At 41.2% G+C, this 23140-nt stretch overlaps 1 protein-coding gene across 3 annotated transcripts in view; it reads left to right on the top strand.

Moving 5' to 3' along the window:
* The window catches only part of alk (ALK receptor tyrosine kinase), a 484391-nt gene that overhangs the window by 340828 nt on the left and 120423 nt on the right, over nt 1-23140 (top strand). For all 3 annotated transcript variants that reach the window (XM_074661350.1, XM_074661348.1, XM_074661351.1), the window contains exon 5: nt 14606-14739. In XM_074661350.1, coding sequence (XP_074517451.1) covers nt 14606-14739 — 134 coding nt within the window. The remainder of the gene's footprint in view (nt 1-14605; nt 14740-23140) is intronic.

Raw genomic sequence — 23140 nt, 5'->3', positions numbered from 1 at the left:
GCAATGAACATTGGATCTGATACAACACTCACTCAAGACATTAGAAAAATGTATTAGCAAAACCTACAGTGTCGGAGACGGAAGCTCACAAAATGGAAATTGGGGTTTTATTCTAGACCTGTCGGTCTTTTGATGCATTGCCGTCATGTACATCTAATACTGAGACATCTAAGTCATCTGTTTCCATTAGTCTTGGCATAGCCTTCACTGTTCCTTTCTTAATTTCTCTTGTAAATTCTTTCATAGCGTCTGATCTAAGCCCTTATTGCCAGCCAATGTAATATCAGTTTGACCTCTATTAATTTGCGGCAGAATTTTTATTGAGTTTTGATTTAAAACTCAGAATGAAGTTTAGCATACCAATCTCATGATTTGCTGCAAGAAGATATTTTGACCCTGTTGCTATGCAACGCATTCTTAGGACGAAATGCTGTATATGAGGCGTCTCAAAACTACAGATGGAAATATGCAATTATTAATGTTATATTCTTTCTGTACTGTGAAGGTCTTATTTTAGTCAATAGTAACATGACAAATTGAGGTCGGTGCTGAGTTCTTTATACACTTTCCACAGCTTCTTCTTCAATGTTCCCCTCAGGCCAGATTGCTGTGTTTACACTGCCTATGTATTCACCTCTCTTCAAAGTGTTTTATTGTTGCATATTAATTTGTCAAAGTAGATTTTATGTCGCACATATCAAAGAGACACTGTGTAGACACTGCACATGTTCCCTCTTGTTCAGTTTTTTTTTTGTCTAGGTTCTGTGTAGTGCATAGACTGGTTAAAATATGGACATAGTCTCCGTGACGTCACCCATAGGTTTCTGAAGAGACATTGTGAAGCTCAAAGTGGGTAGCCGTCGCCATGTTGGCAGTCACTACACAACCTAACTCCCGGCTAATCCAAAAAAGGCAGGCCAGGGTAATGCAGCAGAAAAGACAGCTATAGCGGCTATAGCAACCTGGTATGGCACCCACCCGTCACTCAAGGCAGCCACGCCGTCAATTGTGCCAAACTTTAAGCCTTAATATAATTTGAACAGTTGTCCATCCATCCATCCATCTGCAACCGCTTATCCCGTTAGGGGTCGCGGGGGGGCTGGAGCCGATCCCAGCCGACATTGGGCGAAGGCAGGGTACACCCTGGACAGGTCGCCAGTCCATCGCAGGGCTGACACATAGAGACAGACAACCATTCACACTCACATTCACACCTATGGGCAATTTTTTAGAGTCCACAATTAACCTAACCTGCATGTCTTTGGACTGTGGGAGGAAACCGAAGTACCCGGAGAAAACCCACGCTAACACGGGGAGAACATGCAAACTCCACACAGAAGGGTCCCAAGCCGGATTCGAACCTTATAACCCTCTAGCTGTGAGGCGCCAGTGCTAACCACTGCACCACCGTGCTGCCCAGTTGAACAGTTGTGTTATATAAAAATCCACCCCCATACAGTTGTCATGAAAAAGGGATATTAGCTTTAGAGACCAAAACTGCGTTTTGTACCAGGCTTTAATCATATTTATTTTTGTTTTAAAGTTGAGCATTTTAACATGGGGGTCTGTTGGGATTGACTCACCTTTGGAGCCAGCCTCAAGTGGTGATTCATAGAACTGCAGTGTTTGGCACTTCCGTGTTGTCTTTGTTTCTCAGCACCGGAGGTTGCTGCTTGGTGTAAACGCACAGGAGATGGAGAGATAGGTACCGTGTAACAAAGCCTTTATGTGCTTGTGCAAATGTTCACAAATGCCACCAGTGAGTGTATCTGGGCTCTGGTCTGTTCACACAGGTGATATAGTTTTGTGGCAAGTCAGCAACAGACCTAACATTCAAAAGGCAAATGATTTATTGAGTGAAATCCAGATCATTATACAGCCCATGTCCAAAACACCACAAACAAAACAGTTACATTTAGGGCTGCCCCCTCTTAGTCGATTAATCGACTAATCGGTCATTTTGGTCTTCGTCGACTAAGATTTATTTCGTCAATTGGTCATTTTCTATGCTTTTTCATGCTGAATGACTTATTTCCATGAACCTTATGGTGAACACGACATTTAAAATGGTGTTTTTGTGTGGATCTTTGTGGAGAAACTCAGTTTTACGGACCTGTCGATTAAATCAACTAATCGAGTCGACTGCGAATTTGAACACAGACCCTAGTTACATCATTACTTCGCACGACATCTGGATTCTCGCGATATCACAAGATCACGTGAGAATCACAGGTTCACAAGAAAATCCATCTCGTCAGGCTTCAAGTAATGCATTTGTGTCCGGACCACCAGTGCCAAACAGTTTCCAATGACGGCTTCTCAGATGATTCTGTGTAACAAAGCATCAGGCGCGTCAGGTTAGTTACATTAGGCCTGTCATTAAATTTATACAGTGCATCCGGAAAGTATTCACAGCACTTCACTTTTTCCACATTTTGTTATGTTACAGCCTTATCCAAAATGGATTCAATTCATTTTTTCCCTCAAAATTCTACACACAATACCCCATAATGACAAAGTGAAAAAAGTTTGTTTAAAATTTTTGCAAATTTATCAAAAATAAAGAACGAAAATATAACATGTACATAAGTATTCACAGCCTTTGCTCAATACTTTGTTGAAGCACCATTGGCAGCAATTACAGCCTCAAGTCTTTTTGAGTATGATGCTACAAGCTTGGCACACCTATTTTTGGGCAGTTTCTCCCATTCTTCTTTGCATGACCTCTCAAACTCCATCAGGTTGGATGGGGAACGTCGGTGCACAGCCATTTTCAGATCTCTCCAGAGATGTTCAATCGGGTTCAAGTCTGGGCTCTGGCTGGGCCATTCAAGGACATTCACAGAGTTGTCCCGAAGCCACTCCTTTGTTATCTTGGCTGTGTGCTTAGGGTCGTTGTCCTGTTGGAAGATGAACCTTCGCCCCAGTCTAAGGTCCAGAGCGCTCTGGAGCAGGTTTTCCTCAAGGATGTCTCTATACATTGTTGCATTCATCTAGTCTCCCAGTTCCTGCCGCTGAAAAACATCCCCACAGCATGATGCTGCCACCATCATGCTTCACTGTAGGGATGGTATTGGCCAGGTGATGAGCGGTGCCTGGTTTCCTCCAGACATGACGCTTGGCATTCAGGCCAAAGAGTTAAATCTTTGTTTCATCAGACCAGAGAATTTTGTTTCTCATGGTCTGAGAGTCCTTCAGGTGCCTTTTGGCAAACTCCAGGCGGGCTGTCATGTGCCTTTTACTGAGGAGTGGCTTCCGTCTGGCCACTCTACCATACAGGCCTGATTGGTGGAGTGCTGCAGAGATGGTTGTCCCTCTGGAAGGTTCTCCTCTCTTCACAGAGCAACGCTGAAGCTCTGTCAGAGTGACCATCGGGTTCTTGGTCACCTCCCTGACTAAGGCTCTTCTCCCCCGATCGCTCAGTTTGGCCGGGCGGCCAGCTCTAGGAAGAGCCCTGGTGGTTCCAAACTTCCTCCATTTACGGATGATGCAGGACACTGTGCTCATTGGGACCTTAAATGCTGCAGAAATGTTTCTGTACCCTTCCCCAGATGTGTGCCTCGATACAATCCTGTCTCGGAGGTCTACAGACAATTCCTTGGACTTCATGGCTTGGTTTGTGCTCTGATATGCACTGTCAACTGTGGGACCTTATATAGACAGGTGTGTGCCTTTCCAAATCATGTCCAATCAACTGAATTTACCACAGGTGGACTCCAATCAAGTTGTAGAAACATCTCAAGGATGATCAGTGGAAACAGAATGCACCTGAGCTAAATTTTCTGTGAAGATATGATCAAATAGCCATCTACTGGAATTATATGTCTAACAATTACTGGAAGAGGCAAATTGGAGCGGGCGTGTCTCCCCATCACCGCTTGATCTGGGTTCACGCTGAATTTGGCTTTGCTCTTTTAGTGTGTATGTTTTTAGGGCATGTGAAATTGACACACTGACACGGATCCCTGGTGGACTCCTGTTTGTTTATTTGGTCGGGGTTGCTTTCATCCTCTGTAATTTGCTCTCGGCAGATTTCTCCTTTTTCAGTCACAGAATAATTTGCTCAGCGCAGAAATCCAAGATCGCTGTATTCAGGTGTGACTCATATGAATATACAATGGATAACACTCGCCTTGAGTGCAGCCCCAAGTTTTAGTCTGCTAAAATAATGTAAAAGCTTCACGATTACTGTCGACTGAACCACTCTTCCCCAGTTTATAGTGTTCACAAACTGCCCTAATGAAATAGCTTTGTTATTCATTGTCAGTGAGGCAATAAGTGTGATGAGACCAAACTATGTCGTTCTCTGAGAATGTGGTGTTTTTTTTCTCCTATAACAAATGTTTTAAAAATTCAGTTTGGACCAGCGTGAGGAAAAATATCTTTTAAAGCTTATTTAATCCACTTTGGCTGAACAAACAATGAATTCTGCCAAAAACTTGTCCCCAATACAAGTCAACCCCGCTTACCCCGTGTACCCTATCATTCCAGCTGCATTGTGGTGGAACCGATTTTGCTCTCAACAGATAGCATTCAAATGTGTCCTGCTTAGTTTGGGGAAGTGGCACTCATTCAGCCGAGCCATGTCAGGCCGTTGAATCTAATCTGCACTTCTCTTGACATATTGGCTTACGTCTGTTGTGCATTATGCCATTTGACAGTCAAAATCAATGTGACTTAAGTAGAGATCCTGATCCAGCAGCAATCACGGCAGCGCCCCAACCCACCTCCTAAGTCCTTAACCTCTGCCGCCTCGATGCAGACGGAGTCGCACGCAGCATCATTTTCAATCAATTTCATCTTTCCCCTATGAAAAAAACCCACTTCGATTTAAAACAGCCTGCATGATCGAAACCTATGGCGATGTCTCTTAGGGGGCAAAAAAATCCATTACCATGTAAAGCAGTTTCCATTTCTATCCTTCCCTTCCGTTAGTTTTACCGCAGATGTATTCAACAGGTTACGTGGGCTTTGTTTCATGATTGAAAACCTTTTCCATTTCATGCACTTAGGTATAAGCATGTCACTTAAATTGCTTTGTCAATACCATACACTGTATATTTTTCATACCATACACATTATAGATGAAGTATTTTGTCACAGCATCACCAGGTTGCATTTTGTGGAGGGCCATTTAGATGAAACAAGGATACGTTGTCGATTTTACATTTCCCAGACTGTTCCCGGCTCTGTGACCCCTTTGTGTCTATTTGCGAGATTTGATCGTTTTTTGGCGCTGCCACATCTCAAACTAATTAGCTTTGGCATTTTACAAATTTGTTTTGATTTTTGACTAATTGCTGACAGAAACTCATATTTGCAGTTTTATCTCCCCGCGTTATATCTCTGTGGTATCATCTATAGCTGTTGCGGAGCATTATGATTATGCAGTCATTCAGAGTGAGTCCCCAGGAAAATTGAAACGTAATCAAGTCTCATTGAGATGAATTTATGGGACACAATGTCAGCTTTGTAAGCACAAACTGAAATATGAACAATATAAGCACCAAAATTGCTGTAACCTTTGGCCTACTGGGACCTGCCGTGCTGACTGCAGGACTGGCTCCATTCCACAGTGTGCTTTAAGTGCCGCAGCGCCCCCTTAATGCTGAATATAACTTCATACTTCTGTATACTTTTTATTTTTCTTCACATTCATCTTCTGATACAATTTACCATCTGTAATTGTTTACGGACTTTCAAACAGTAACAAAAAGCAACCGACCAAAACAACGTGATGGAAATCACTGAAGCGGAGCCAATAAACACACAATGAAGACACTTGTGCGATGTCCTTGGCATAGTCTTTTAGCTCCATGTCAATTTTACCATATAAACACATTTATTATGGAAGGGGGGGGATTTTCTTTCTTTTATCTTAAAAGGCCCAGGAAGTATGAAGAGCGACAAACGCCACGTAGGGTTGGAGGTCGGGGTTGGTGGGTGGGTCAAAAATCACCAAACTTTCACCAAGGACACCAGTGTTTATATCCCATGTGAAACCACAATTGAATGTTGATTTATTTGTCACGTAGGTTTGGTACTTAAATTACGCCATTTCTGTAGTTATTTCAACCCAAAAGTTGACTTATTTGTCACGTAACTTCAGTGCTAAAGTAACGACTTCCGTAGTTATTTTAACTCAAACAACAATCTTTTCCTAAACCTAAGTAATTTTATTGCCTAAGCCTAACCAAGTTGTTTCCTGTGAATATGGAAGAAGTTTATTTTGAAAAGATTGTATGCATGTAACGAGCGGAAATTGCCACGTGTTTGCTGGACAGTCGTAGAAAAACTCAAAAAATTAGCAATGAAATAGTTTAATGCTTTTTTTTTCAGGAAAAAAGTGCTTTTATTTCATTTTTGCATTTAGTTTTTTCCAGGTGGGTGATTATTTACTCAATGACTGTAATTTGTGCTCAGCAGCACAAGCGAGTCAAGGAAAAATAGCACTCACCAACAAGTCATCTTTAAAAAAAAATGTTTATACAGCTTGTCTTACACACACACACACACACACACACATCATTTTATTTCTACACGTATTCAATTCAGTTTCTCTCCTAACCCCAAACAAAACCTAATTTCTAACCGGCGTATGTGAGGTAAACAAAGCTCGAAAGATGACGTCTGTTTTGAGGACAGAAGCACAAACACACACACACATAAGGCTGGTATGAAGTTAGTCTCCCCGTCTGCACCAGCTTCACTCTAACAATGTGTCCAACCAGGCCTCGCAGCATTAGGGGAACATTACCACTTCGAAAAGAATATGCAACACACTTCTTCATGCATTGTTTGTCGTGATGGATGAGACTCAAAGCTAATGCAAACCAGATCCCACAAGACAGATAAGCCTTAATGTGGTTAGGATATAAGCATCCTACTGTACATCCTCACTAACACACACACACACACACACACACACACACACACACACACACACACACCACACCACACGAAAATTAAAAGCGCTACATTAGCCAGAGCACAGCACTAAGGGAGCATAAATGAATAGCATTATGAAAAGAGAATTGTCAGTTGGCAGCAAAGATTAGTTGGCCTGAGCTGTTTTGTTTTGTTTATCTGAGGTAAAAAAAAAAACATTCCCATCATGGGAGATGCTTTCACCAAACAGCAGTCTCAACAAAGGTCAGGTGATTTTAAATAACCAACAGGACACAAAGGACCGTAATGAGAATTATTAGCATCCGCATTAGTCATGAATATCTAATTCCCGCATGAGGAGTCTTTATCATTAATTTTCATTTTATTTATTTATATTTAGGCGCGTTGTGCCTTGCATGGTATACTGCTAATTAGGTTTAAATGTTTGAGTGATGTGCTCTGGCAGCTCTGCTCTGATCCGCTGCTCAGTTAATCAGTCCTGTGAGCGCCAGCGCAGACATGGCGTGATAAGATATGAAAATAATTCAGTAGTCCATGAGACTCGTGTTCAATTTTTACACTGCGAGCAGATAGAGATCAGGTTTACGTTGATCATTTTAGATTGGATGCCGTACAGCTCTGTCCGTTTTATTATCAGTACATTGAGCATATTCCATGCCAAGCACGAGTTCTCCTGTTTACACCTCTAAAATTGTAGACTTTGCTGATCCCTTGTGTGTTTCATATTCAAATATAGAGCTCTTTCATCCCTGTTTATAGAGATTTAAAGGAGACATATCATGCCCATTTTCAGGTTCACACTTGTATTTGGGATTTCTACTTGGAATATGTTTATATGCTTTGATGATCACAAAACATATTTTCTCCTACTGTCTGTCTGAATAAACCTGTATTCACTATCTGTCTGAAATGTTCCGTTTTAGTGCCTGTCTTTTGAAGACCACCTCCGGAATAAGCCCAGTCTGCTCTGATAGGTCAGCGTTTCCGGTCGTCCCGCTTCCACGCTATCGCTGTCTTCACAGCTTCACTGCAGCCAGGGACTCACTAGCCGTGTTTCCATTCAATTGTCAAGTGAATTTTAAGCGACTTTTGAAATGTCGCAAAAAAAAAAAAATGCAATTCGATTCCATCAACTTGTTTGGAGAATAGACTGTCTATAAAGATGGACGACATGACAGCTCCCTAAAAGTGAAGCCATAACATCTTGATCTCCCCCTGGTGGCTGGCTGTAGTATAAACACCACCTCCTCCATGTTTGCGGATGGGACATGAGCTAAACTAAAAGTCAAAGTACACGTCAAATTAATTTTTCCCAAAATGGGTCGAAGTGGAGACGCGTCGTCCCTCTTTATATACAGTCTATGGTTTGGAGCAAATTAACTTGTCTACAGCAGAGTTTGGTCAGAATCTGGTGCTGTAGTCTACGCATGGCTGTTATGCGCCAGTAAACAGAGTAGAAGAAATAGAGATTGCAAACTGTAAACGAAACAAGTCGGCTTCAGGAATTTAGGAAAGTTTTAATTGTTCGTTCATGTCAGCTAATATCGACCATGTTTCATGCTGTCCGAAGATGAAGACAAGCATTTGCACGTTATGGGAATATCTGGGAAGACGCTCACGGCAGAAACGGCTTATCAGTCATAGGGCTGCACGATTATGGCCAAAATGATAATCAAGATTATTTTGATCAATGTTAAGATCAGGATTATTTATCACGATCATTCATAGCTTTTATGGACAACATATTTTAATTCCACTTTCACATCTAAATAAACAGAGCTTTGCTTCCACTTTCACGTTGTGCTACATTGCTGCTAATGTACAAATCTTTGCATCAAAAAAAGACTTTAAATAAGGTTCTTCTTCACCTGAATTCAGTGCATTTTTGTTTTTCCAAACGAGTTATATACAGTATATTACTTTTCTACTCTTTATTGCAGCCACAACATTCAGGAATGCATTTTTAAATGTCAATATCGCAGTCGATCATGTGCATTTAAGTGTGGGAAGCCAAAATCGGGATCGCAATTAATATTCGATTAATTGTGCAGCCCTTATCAGTCATGTGAGTTAAATGTTCGCCACATCAGAATTTATTCAGCAAAGGTGTTTCCATAACCGATTCAGTGCATCAACTCTTTTACGACAAAGGCAGAAAACACCTCAAGCAAGCGTAAAAACTTTTTTCCCGGAATTGAGGGATTGAGGTTTTATCAAATTTTGCTGTTTCCATACAGCTTTTCTAATGCAATACGTCAAAATGTGCATACAAATACGTGAATGGAAACACAGCTACTGTTTGTCAACCATAGACTGTATATAAGAAGTGGACGTAGTCACCGTGACGTCACCCATTGGTTTGTGGGCTGCCGTTTTGAAGCCTTGAGTTCGGCATTTTGTCCGTCGCCATCATGGTATTTTTATCCGTCGCCATGTTGTTTTTTTGCAACCAGAAGTGACGTGAGAGGGTGGCGCTAAGTACAACAAAACACTGAATAAGACATTTTTAGGCGACCAAAAAGGATATAATTAAGTTTCATGAACAAGCAAGTGCAAGTTTAAGGCATTTCCGTATTAGCTTCACTTTTCAGACCCAGAGGTTGCCCACTGGTGTCGACTACATGACTGTACAGTTGTGACATCACAACCTTACGGAAGTTCTGACGGCTCATTTAAAAGCTTTAAAAGTTTCTGAATGTGGGCTGTTTGCATTTCTCTGTGGATTGAGTGTTTTGATTTTTCCACAGTATTTATATATCACCTAGAGCTGCTTTATAATCCAAAAAAGACATGGAAATCTCCCTTTTATATTTATATCTTATCTATATATCTTTTAATGCACAAAGACACAGACATTCCTGTGGAATATACAATCCCATCATCATCATTCTGAGTACCCATTCAACGGAAAGGACATTTCTAAATTTGGTCCCTCAGCTGAGCCGGTGGTGAATTCAGCGAGGCCATATGTACATGACTCGGTCTGCAAATCATTTCAAGGTTATCAAGGAGACAGTTGCAGCTCTTATCTGGGGCTTCATTTCCTTTCCATTATGGGATATGGCAGGGAGCAGGTCCCACTCCGTGTACCGCGGTGCTATAACATCACTTCCCATCTGGTCGACACCTTCCCTCCCCTCTGAGGGGGGAGAGAGAGAGGGAGCGAGGAGGGTTTAGTGAAAAGGGACTGGAAAGTGGTGAGAGCAGTGAAAGGAAGGAGGAATAGAGGAAAGCCAACATGGAAGAAGAAAAAAAAACGAAAAAACATAAGAAAGGAAGCTGGCAAAGGTAGTAATGCAAAGCCCGTTGAGCCCGAGCACAGACATCGGGGAAATCAGAAAAGCTCAGAGCCTGTTTGTGTAGTGGTGTGGCTTATGTGTGTGCATGCCGCATTTATGTTTGCTGTACTCTTACTAGCACAATTCTACCCAAACAAAGCACAAAATAAACCCCAAAATAAACATGCTGCAGACAGTTTCCTATCTCCCAACGCACTTGTCATAATGGAAAGGTAGAGCCCTATTGAGATCTGTGGGAATAGCATCATCGCCAAGGGTCTGTGGCTGGTTAACACCTTTAAAAAATCGTCACATTGTTCCAATTTGGTGCTCTTAATGATAGTATGTGACTTCTAGGAGAGAAAAAAAAGTGTGCATCTTGGGAAGGGAAGGAAACTATTTTGGATATTGACTGCAAATGTGAATACAGTGTCTGAATGTATCCAGTTTATGCAGGTGAAGTTCTCAGTACATTCTGAATTACAGCATGGCCACAGGACATCCTCTTTTATTTGTCAGAACATTTAAAATTCTAAAGACAATGTGAAAAGCTCGCGGGACAATACTGTGTACAACCTACTATAACCTCAGGTGTTGGAAACTAATGTCTCTAGAAAGAAACAGCTTAGTGTGCTTATTCAAAAGGTCTCAAAACTCATCTCGGGGAAGTGATATAACAAGATGTACGTGCCAGTGAAAAGGCAGTACAAGAAAATCTTTTTTAGGATCGCCATCCCGCTCGCATTATTTGATTTCCAATACAAGCCCACAGAAACACAGAGCAACATCATTCATCCGATTGAGTCATGTTTTTGGCCCCCTTAAGAATTTACGTCCAATATTGTCTCTCCGTTTAAACTCCAGTTTTGTCTCCAACCTACTCATAAGAAATCAAATATGGGATCCAGCTGCTCGGTGTTCAACTTTCTACTACTTGCGTTTGATGCTGGTAGAGTATAGTGGGCATACTACTGTTTAGAAGCCTGGCGTTAGGCATTTTGGCCGTTGCCATCTTGATGTTTTGGACCATATTTGGACAAGAGGTTGGAGCTGTAGCGGAGCGAGTCCCGGCAGATCCAAGTAGCGTTAGCAGCTAGTGCTATCTAACTCTGTTAGCAAGGTGAATTCGTAATTCTCTTTACCACAAGGACCGCCATAGCCAATGCCATTTAACATGTGGTTCCAAAATTTGAAATATTCCGTCATTGTGTATATGTTTCCCTCTTGCCCTGACGTTTTCCCAAATACCTATTCTGCACATGCCTGTATTGTCATATTGATCAAATGACATTTAGAAAACCAAATAGATGGGTTTTTGGTGGTGTTTTTTCATGACAAAAGCTCCCTTTAGTGGCCAGGAGTAGCGCCGATTACTTCCTCCGACTTTCCTCCGGCAGCTGAATTGATGCATTTACATAATGTCTGTAGAAGCGCATTGAGACAATGAATGGGACATAGAAACTAATTCGCATGCCAATTTTCACTCACATGCACATATAATCACACTAAGGTATGTGTATTCATCATATCATATGTGTCAAATATCAGAAATAAAAGTAATGAAAGTAATCACACTTTATGTCCAACTAAAAAAGTTGTGTCCGGTGTGTGCACTCTACATATATGTATTTAGGGCTTTACCGAATAGTCCAATGCTTTATTCATAACATTTTGTCTCAGTCTTCAGTCCAAAAGTCAAAATATATTGAAAAAGATAGATGTAACCATTTAAAAAATGCACACCATGTTTTTATCTAACAAAATATTCTGCTTCAATCCATATTTGTTGGCATTTAACCTTTCAAAAACTACATTTTGTTCCGATACTTTTGCTTCGCCATGGACTATTACTGCTTCGGGTGGCAGCGCGAAAATAGTTTTTCTAAAAAATAGTTTTTCTAAAAAATAGGTATCATATGAAAATAGACCATTTTTCACTGCTAAGAATATACCAGTTTTATGCAGGTTCTAACTGTTAGATAAGCTGTTTATGGTGTCTGGGGGTTGCGTATCGACCGATGGCATTGCTGCACTACGGAAACACAGTGGCACAGCCTGAGTCATCACAAGTTGCAGCACAGTCGCGCAGCAGTTCGTGAAATAGTCTCAAAATTGAATGTATTCATTTGTGTAAATAGACACTAATTTCCCATTTTTTTGTGATGGTCAGCACAAAATCAATTCTTATGAAATGAACGTAATTGTGAAGTATAAAAAGCGACAAACGCCGCTTAGGGAGAAGGTCTGGGTGGATGGGTGGGTCAAAAAACACTGGACATTCGACCAGGGGAACGCTGTTTGTGTCCCTGGACTGGAGCGGAAGCTGACACAAGCGTCACATGTTGCTGGACATTTGTAGGAAAAAGCACGAAAAATATGTTTTTGAAAGTCATGTTGAGCATCACGAAAATATTTTTTTAGACAAGTTTGTGTCTATGTTCAAAAATCAAATAGATTCAATTTTGTGACTATTTTAAGAACTGCGGGGAGACTGTTGCAGTGCGCTAAAGAGATGAAGACTGATGAGACATTAATGACTGATCAGCGCAAAAAAAAGGATACGGACGCTCTTTGCTGTGGGATCTTGAAAAAATAAAGATCCTGACGGTCCTAGTGGTAACTGTGGTATTAATTGGGATGCTAATTTTGGCTAGCGAAAAACAGGCTTACGTATTGGAAAAAAAATAACAGCCGACTCTTTAGTGTCCAAAAGTATTTAACTTAGGAACTTCAAATTTGGTATGATTGTTGACAGTATGGTTTTCTCCAATAGGGCAAAACATTTAGCCCTACTTTAGCAGGGGTCAAGCAGCGAGCGGGGGTAGGTGAGCCATGCTCACTTTTGCCTTGTTTACTAAATGAACATCATGCTGAATTGAAGAAGGCTTGAAACCAGCGATTGAGACCAAAAACTCTGTTTACTTTAATGTTTACTGAGGTAAAAAATCAAGTGATAAGTAGGGTCATTTTCTCATAGACTTCTATACAATCAGACTTCTTTTTGCAACCAGAGGAGTCGCCCCCTGCTGGCTATTTGAAATAATGCAGGTTTAAGGCACTTCAGCATTGGCTTCACTTTTCAGACCCGGACGTAGCCCCTTGATTGTGGGTTTATCTGAGCTTTTATGCTAAAAACAGCTACTGGAAGCAGGTTTGATGAGAGCAGTGAGACTAAACCATACAGTAAACCATGCAGAGGTCTATCAGTTATGTACAGATGCGGAGTTTGCTCACATTTCTTTGTGAGTATGTTGCTATGAATGAATCCTTTTACCTTTGATTTAATATGAATATTTTTTGTCCTTTGTCCGATTTTTTAGTCAAATTACATTAATGCTGGCTAAAAATACATCAGGCTTCGGTATGTTTTATGTCGATTCAGCTTTACAAAATGTTTTATATTGCAGAAATATGTTTTTCTATTTACAGTTAAATGCATTTCTAGTTCTTTCAGTAAAGATGGTAAAGGAGGAATTCAGCGTCTGTTGAGCCACAGTGGGAGCATCATGATGTACTGTAACATCAAAGTATGTTCTCTTTTATATATGAGCTGTTGATGTGACATGTCATATATAGTATGGATAGCATCACAAAAAGTAAAAGCAAATAGCTAAACAAAGTTCTGTTACAGTGTGCAGCCATGCATGCGCTACTGTGAAGACACTTGCATTCAAGCACACAGTACGTTGTCGTGCGTGTGTGTGTCTGTATAGGTACTGTAATCAGTAGGTATTATTGCCCTGTGTGTGCGGCATTCAGAAATGTCATTAAGGAAGTAGTCCATTCACTATATGTGGTGTCAGTGTATAAATGAAGGGATGGGCAAGAGTCAGGGGGAGGGGAGAGAGGGAGGGGGAGAGAGATTGGCGATGAGCTTGGAGCCAAAGAGAAAACAGCTCAATTTGCTTAATAAAATTAGGGACAGTTAAACTACATGAAGCCAGCCGCTGGCTGAGGGAGGACAGCATTCAAGGCTGGACTGCAGCTCGCGAACACGTAAGAACTTGACCTGAGCGTGTTGTTGTTGCTCGACCACACATCTGCTGCAATATTGGCTTCAAATTATAGTCTGACTCCACGCCAGCCGTAAGCTCTCAAAGTGAGGCACCAACTCGCACCTAAACCTCCGCTAGACCCAGGGAGTCTGGGGGTGGGCTCACATACCGGGGGGCCATGCATCAACAGACAAAGGAAGAAGGGGACCCTCCCAAAATGGAAGGCAATGAGGAAGCCCCTATGTCGGCTTCCGCCGAAGCCCTCGACAGTCCCTCCTCCGAGACGTTGGGAGCTCAGGCAGAGCAGGCCCGAGCTGTCCGAGCCACCCTAACCCCCGACCCCCGCGGCGGATGTGGGTCTTTCTGTCAGCCGTGGTGTCTGCTCCTCACACTGATCCTACTCCTGCTTTCTCTCCTTGGCAGCTGGGCGGTGGTGCACCTCAGCCTGGGGACCCACGGAGGATCGCCCTTTCGGGTCTCGGCCAGCTACGATCAGCGGGTACCACAGGACGACACGGCCACCATCGAGCCCCACTTCACCACCAACTGCACCATGGGTAAGTTGGCACATTTATGTTGTTCCTTTCAGAAATGATGATGCTGCTCTATACTCATTTGTTTGGGCACTATTGATGATTTTGTTTAATATAACATTTTGTATGAATCTGTGAAAAACAACCTGTTATATGAGGTAGATAAGACTAAAAATAAGTGTTTTATCGAGTGAGAAGCCCACCAACATTTGCTAGTTACAGCTTCCAAAATGCAAACTTAAATATTGAACCAATATTGGCTGTTTTTAAGTCAAAGTTGACAATTATTGTACGTCACTTTGGGCTCGTTTGATGGACATGTTATTGTCATTTTCGTCAATTCAAAGACTAAATGATCAATGAGTTAATCGATAGAACAATCTTCATATTCACCTACAATGATTAGTTAAGTCAAAAGACCAAATGTGAAGTGGTCCAACCAAACCGATACATAGGGTGATAACTCTTGGGATCCTTTCTTTTGTTTCCACTTTGTGTTTCCCGTCACAGTTTCTGAAATATGTATGTGGACTAAATGTGTCTCACATGTCTGCGGAGTGACCGAGTTCCCAAAGCAGCTCAAACCTGTCAAACCGAAAATTGCACAGCTACATTCTGTGATTTTTAACTTCGTTAAACCATGTTGTGCAATGAAATGCGCAGACTGCTAGACTGCAATAATATCCTTCTCTGTCAACCTCGAAAGCTCCTGAAATTGGATTAATATAACTGATTCAATTTCCTCTGAGCACGACGCAGAAGCACAGCAACCCTCGCTTAAACATTTCAAGTGTGCGTTACTGAGGAAATATTGATAACATCCGTGTTTCCTCTAACGGGCAGATGTTTGGTAGGCAAAGAGGTGTAAAATGTCCTACCAAGCTGGTGCTGTGTTAATGGACTGTTATTCTGTATATGTATAACAAAAATAACCAGATGTATTTGATATATATCATTACCCTTCAAGCAGCTACATGTTGAAATACTGTGTAGTTTGAAGATGCTTCATTTCGGGCTTGTGTAAGAAAAGTTACCCAACTTGTTTACCAGACCACGTTAGAGTCTGCTGATCTCACATAAAAAGGAATTAAAAAGTAAGGGATGACCAAGAGGCGTCCTCCTCCAGTAGCGCACTAAATTAAATCTTAAAATTGGCAGCAGCACTCAAAACAGATTCCCACACTGATATGAAGTAGCTTACACAACGTTGTCCTTACAAACCTACATTTATCTCTGAAACTAGATGTGCAATGATTAGTGGTGGAAGAAGTACTCAGATCTTTTACTTAGTAAAAGTAGCAATACCACAGTGTAAAAAATACTCTGTTACAATTAAAAGCCCTGCATTCAAAATCTTACTTAAGTATAAGCACTGGAATGTACTTAAAGTATCAAAAGTTAAAGTATTTATTATGCAGAATGGCCCATTTCAGAATAATGTATATATAGCATCACGTGATTACAATTAGTGCTGACTTGACTATGACTTGCCCCAAACTGCGTGTGATTATCATAAAGTGGGCATGTCTGTAAGGGGGAGACTGGTGGGTACCCATAGAACCCATTTTCATTCACATATCTTGAGGTCAGATGTCAAGGGACCCCTTTGAAAATGGCCATGACAGTTTTTTCTCGCCAAAATTTTGCATACATTTGGAGCGTTATTTAGCCTCCTTGGCGACAAGCTAGTGCGACATGGTTGGTACCAATGGATTCATTAGGTTTTCTAGCTTCATATGATACCAGTATCTTTACTCTAGCTTTAAGAATGAGCCAGCGACAAACTCTGAAAGATGGATTGCGTTAATGCGTTAAAGAAATGAATAAAATCTTAAAACGAATCTGCATCAACACGTTATCGCGTTAACTTTGACAGCCCTAGTTGTCAAATAAATGTAGTGGTGTAAAAAGTGAAATATAGACTGCCAAAATGTAGTGGAGTCGAAGTATAAAGTAGCATCAAATGGAAATACTCAAGTAAAGTACAAGTACCAATTACAGTGCTTGAGTAAATGTACTTAGTTGCATTCCACCATTAGCAATAATGTTTTTATAATTGCAATCTTGCATAGTTATTCCCTGTGTATTCACATCAACTTTGTTCATGTTCCCCACTACATTTGATCTTCAGTCATGTTGATTGGACAGTTAAAAAATGTCAGAGAGGCTTCTCAGTTTGCACTTTATTTGTGATTTTTAGTTACTCAGATATTGTACTGTGCCATATTGCGTCTGCATTACAGGGAACATGCTGAATGAATTATAAAACCCTTCTTAAACATTGAACAGCAACACCAGTCCCACTGCAAACTGAATGATATCAACACAAAAAAACAGGGATACCAGATATGTAGACTTACATAGATTATAATCGAAATCCACACCTTGTGTCAGTAAAAAATGTGCCCTTAGTTTGAGTTGTATTATTATTTTTTTAATTGTGGTTATTTTCTAAAGAACATGAAGCCACCAGAAAGGAGTTTGTTTTGCCTGTTTATAGGACAGTGACATATGCACGGTGCTACTGGACACTGTGGACACCTTGAAATATGTTCTTGTTATTGTTCCCCTACCTTTCTCCTATTATCATCCTCAGTTGCACTGAATTCTGGCCAGTGATTTTACGACTGAAGTCTGAGAGACGGACCAGCATTTTTTCACAACATCTTTCAGTCTATTCCACTACTTGTTATGCTACACACAGGAAAGAGAAGTGGGCTTTACCTTTTGTATTTTTCTATAAAACCATACAGATCATCCCCCAAGGCATCTTTTTTTGAATTCAGAGAGATGCACACATTCCCAGAAAAATTCAATCCCCTCTCTACTCTTACAGAGGCAGAGTCTCTTTGAGATCTGCAACAATGAAATAGCTCTTATGCTCGGTCAATATTTGACTGCGCATGAATGAGGAGCATCGCTCAACAGGAAATATTTGTTTAGCTCTAATTCTTCAAATTCGGCTGAGATGGGATGCTCGGACTCGAGGTCAGGTCAGAGGAGTTAGTCACAGGGAACAATTCATCGTTTGATGCAGCTGAGTTTCTCACAGCTGGCCTGCGCTGGCAACAAATCAGCAACACCTGACTTCCCCATTACATGAGCTGGATTTGGTTGTCAGATATGTAAATGCATATATGCGAGAGAGATAGAGAGAGATAGAGAAAGAGAGAGAGAGAGAGGAAGAGATAATGAAAAAGACAAGCTAACATGCCCACACATTTCATATTTATAATTCCCTTACTCTCAACATGCACATCTAACTTTAAATGCTTTAACCTAGACTTAAAGCTGGAGTAGGCAGGTTGGCGCAAATATGATTAAAAAAAGTTATTAATAGAAAACAGTCACTATATCCTGACAGTAGTGCACGAGACAGGTAGTCTGAAAAAAAAATAATGTGCCTCTGTGTCCTCCGGTGTCTTCCGGGGCTCCTAATGACATCTGAAAGATTTCACAAACCGGAGGAAAACTACAAATTAGAGCCGAGCTGGAGCCTTGCCGTCTCTGAGCAGCTGTCAATCACTCGCAAACTCTGATCAAACGGTCAAACTAGGCAGCGCTGATCAAATATGAATCAATATTCTGTTACTTTAATGCCTATTTCTTGGATAAAATATTTTCTAGAAACATCTTGTAGTGTACTGTTTAGCTGTAAAATGAGAAAGTTTGTGACCCGGCAGCCATGTTGAGATCAGTTGAGGAAATACCAAGCACCGCCCATCACAAACTTTTGCAAACAGTTCACTAAAATATGTTTCTGAAAACATTTTGCACGAGAAATAGGCATCACAGTAACAGAATATTAATTAATATTATATTTGATCAACGCTGCCTAGTTTGACTGTTTGATTGGAGTTCACGAGTGATTGACAGCTGATAGGAACGCTCTCTCTCTCTGAAATGACCTGTGATTGGCCAAAGTCTCTCGTCACGGGCTAGATTTTCTAAAGCCTGAAAACAGAGCCATGAGGAGGTGCAGAAGTCTAGTTTTCTCTCAGGACACTTGAATTACAAAATGCTGAAAGGTTATTATGGAATTTTTGGACAATGATGCTAAAAATGTTCTGCCTACTGCTGCTTTAATCCTAAAATTATAAAAAAAAACTGAAGTAGTTCCTGAGTTGACTTCCCCAAATTGTCCCCAGAATCCCGCAGCAGGAGAAAAGCCTCTGATAGGAGTGCAGAACAAAGAAAAACATAATAGTAACTGAAACACACAAACAAATCAATACTGTACTCTCCAGTGATTCTTTGTCTAACTGTCTATTTCTGCGGGTGCTGCTGCTCATGCAAATCCAGCCTCGGTTGAACAGTGTCTAATTGTTCTCGGCTCATGGGTTCACTGTGTTCCTCTTGCCCAGGCAGCACATAAGCTGAGGCTAGTAGAGAGAAGAAAGAAAAAAGTACGCAGACGTGCTGTCCTCTCCTCAGGCACCACCTGGGTCCTCAGCAACAACACCCACTATACACATCCCACTCCCAAACTAAGCCCTAATCCGTCTCGGCACGCTCGCCGTGTGGCCTCACCACATTTCGCGGTGTTCTAAACCTCCCCCACTTTCCCCCTCCAGCACCTGTCACAAACCTGGGCTCGAATTACTTTCCTTCCCACCTAGCAGAGAACATGAAGCCAGGGCGCTCGATTAAGGCTCTCACCACTCAGTCCCTGGCAACAGTAGTTTGTTTGCTTTATTTCTTCCAGGACCCTGCACTCAAAATCGGCCAATTACTATTGTTAATGACCTGTATTGACAGGCTTTTCAGGGTGGTTGGGTGGAGCAAAGTCTGATACAAACTTGGGTTTGAATAATTGTATATTTGATTTATTCCCAAAGGTGTGAAATTTAATTTCAAGTCTGTGGACACAAAATGTTCTGTGTTTCTCGACGGTACGGTTGCATAACATTTTCCTGCAGACTTGGGAGGAAATTAATAAGAAAATCATGATTCATGCTGAGGATTCTCAAATCAGTGGGAGAGAAAAACTAATGATTAATATAATTTTCAATCTCTTCGGGGTGCGTTATTACATGTCGTTTTTTGAGCTGCCTTGAGATATACAATATTAACAGTCAGAAGTCATAATATCCCCCACGTCTACCGACCTTACACCAAATCACTTTTCAAGCGATTTCACTGTCGCAGACATATTTCCAATGTCAGAATAAAATCGCGGGGGTTTTGCGAGAGTTGCGGCATGCTCCCGTGATCTCGATCGTTTAGTGTCAGGTGGTCATAAAACTAAGTCCAAGCTGTCTTAAGTCGGTCTTTTTCTCGTCTTGACGTTCCAATAAAATAAAAAAAGTTTAATATTATCGTAAGTTCACAAACGCAAAAAATTGACAACAACCAAAATGTACGCTCTCCAGCACCAAACAGGAAGCAGAAAACGGGGTAGAAAGTAAACATTGAGAGAGAATTTCTGTCAACTTCTTTCTCAACAGTTTTTCTTCTTGTAAATTTCCACCAGGAGCAGGATGTGACATCATCTCAAAAGGAATCTAGTTGTAGTCTATAGTAGTACATTGTGACCCTGCAAGATCCCCAGTATTTGCATAATAGTATAGTCCGTGACTAAAAACTCTGTGTTAAGACACATCGTCTTTAGATGTGAGAGGGTGTCAGACTTTAGTCTCTTCAAAGTCTTTTCAATGTCTTCTAGTGTATGGTAGACATTTACTTTCAGGTGATTCTAAATCCTGTACATATATTCCGCCTTAATCAGCTGCCCTTGTGATCTTTTAGAATCTGAATTGGAAATTTGACTACGTCCATTTCCTCCCTCTCAGTTGTTTTCTTGAGCAGAAAGGCGGCGATTACTCAAGCCAGTGAAGTGCGAGGAGATATAGTCAATACGGGATAAATAAATGGAGCAGTGTCTGACTTCTTTCTCCATACCCTTCCACTTTAATTACCTCATCAGTCACAGGGCCAACAAGCAATCCAATTTTGTTGCCCCTAAAGTGACTTGTGTGGTTATATGCCCATCTCTGGAGCTCATCCTCCTGGCAGGAAGTTAGAATCCCACCTTCTGCTAGTATTGCTCCGGCGGTTGTGGCATAGCGGTGCAGAGAACGTAATTATTCAAGCGCTTCAAACCTGTCAATGACACTCTTAACCTCCTACAGCTTCTCATCCTGAGAGTAAACAGAGACTACTGTGATGTCTGACTAAGCTCATTACCAGATTGTGTCAATAACAGGTTTGACTTTGCATGTCATAGCACCGTGGCGAGCCGGAAGGTCACATTTGCCTTTACGCTTATAACAATGTTTGTCCACTGACGAGCATATGCGCATTTGTGCTCATGTATTGCCCTGCAAACTGTCACAATTCATTTTTCCAATTGGACATGTAGCCGGGGACAAGGCTGCGGCGAATCCCCGTGGGAATTTGAACCGGTGACCTTCCCTTCCCTGGCCCATTTCCCTAACCATTACACCTTGCTGTGGCAGGCCCTTAATGGAGCGTTACGGCGAGTCTATACTTTGCGATTAGGTACACAGCAGCGTGAGGGGAGTCCCCGGGCCCATCAATCACACACACGGCCCCGTGGAGGCAATGAAGGAAATGGGTTTGGAGAGAGCCGGTGGAGTGGACAGAGTGTTAGAAATGTGGATGGATGGGTGATGGAGGGGGGGTTTTGTAGTGGGGAAAAAAGCCATTCAGTGTCATGGTACTTTAAATACTCAGAACATCTCCAGCATAAGCCTTTAATTGAGTTTTCAATTTCACTTTGACTGCATGAATAAACTCATCACCCCAGTTTTTGTTGTTGGGTAACAAGCGTAGGCTTTAAAAAATATGAAGATATTCAACAAAAATATGAACCCCTTATTGTCACAACAGTATGAGAGTGTGTTTATGAGATCAAAAGAATGTCAAAATTGGAGAAAATGGATAAAAGTGGAGAGATGTCACACAGCGACGCAGTGGCCCATACGGATGGGTTTAGAGTATAACACATTCAGTGTCAGTTTTGTAAAGACTCGTCAGCTCTGCCGGTGCTCATCAATCCGTAGACGCACACGAGTGCAGACTGAATGATGTCAGGCAGGTGAGTAAGATTGTTGCAAGCGGTGCGTTACTTCCATCCTTGTTGTGGGCTCCAGGTGTGATTTTCCCTCTGACATAAAAACAACCTGTTCAGTACATAGATCTTCCGATAAACATTTTACCCCCTGCAGTGTCCATACACTGGGTCAGCACTTTTAATGATGTTTTACTTGTAAAGCTTTCAGTAGCGGGATCAAACTTGCCGAGTTAACTTTTGCACTGCTAATTAATATTAACATTTACTGTTCAAGGCCTCTGGCTTCAGACACTAAAACCTTTCATATTTCAATTGCACAAGGCAACTATATGCTGGTCCACAGCAGCTCCAAGTGGTATTGAAACTATTTGTGATTAATACACATTTTTCCTTATTTCTTCATATATTCAAGAAAGACACATTTGGAAATGAACATTCAAAAAAACATGTTAAGTGCATACAGAAAAGTAATTAGCAGGGCTGTCGATGGATTAAAATTATTAATTGTGATTAATCACATGATTATCCACAGTTAATCTTGATTAATCGCAAATTAATCACACTTTTTTTTTCTGTTCAAAATGTACCTCAAAGGGAGATTTATCAAGTATTTAATACTCTTATCAACATGGGAGTGGGCAAATATGCTGCCTTATGCAAATGTATGTATATATTTATTATTGGAAATCAATTAACAACAACCTCACATTTAGCATAAAAAATATGCTCGAATCATAATATGGCAAACTGCAGCCCAACAGGCAACAACAGCTGTCAGTGTGCTGACTTGACTATGGCTTGCCCTAAAAATCGCAAGTTGTGTTAAAGAAATAAGTGGCGTTAAAACTAATGTGCATTAATGTGTTATCACATTATTTTTGACAGCCCTAATAATAAGTTTATTTTTTTCCCTACTAAATGCCCATACATAAATGTAGCATATCGTTTGGTTGTAGTTATGGCACTTTCCCTATTGGCTGGATGTGAAAGTTGTCCATACTCAGTAGGTGATTTGTTCATTTTTAACATCGGGGGGGATCCGTTTTGCTTCGTTCACGCACAACAAGCAAATCACCCCATGAACAACTCTTTCAGTTCTGTATTCTTTAATACCAGGGCGGGACACAGAGAAAAAAGTCGCAATTACAAATCCGTCTGCTACTTCAGCACCACAGACAGCACCATGGATTTATCAAACCACAGCAGAATTAGGCTACTGCTATTTCAGAGCCACAGTCGTGGTCATAGATTCTGACTTGCACAAACCTCAGTCAGATAAAGGATCAATGAGTCAGACAGACTAGACTAACGTATTCATCTAAACAACCCTGCACTCTCTCTGCTGCTAGGGGATGGAAAGGGGGGATGGCAGGTTAACAAGGGGCATGC

Source organism: Sebastes fasciatus, chromosome 15 (genome assembly GCF_043250625.1).
Source record: "Sebastes fasciatus isolate fSebFas1 chromosome 15, fSebFas1.pri, whole genome shotgun sequence".
Lineage (NCBI taxonomy): Eukaryota > Metazoa > Chordata > Actinopteri > Perciformes > Sebastidae > Sebastes > Sebastes fasciatus.
This window is presented reverse-complemented; position numbering and strand designations above follow the sequence as displayed.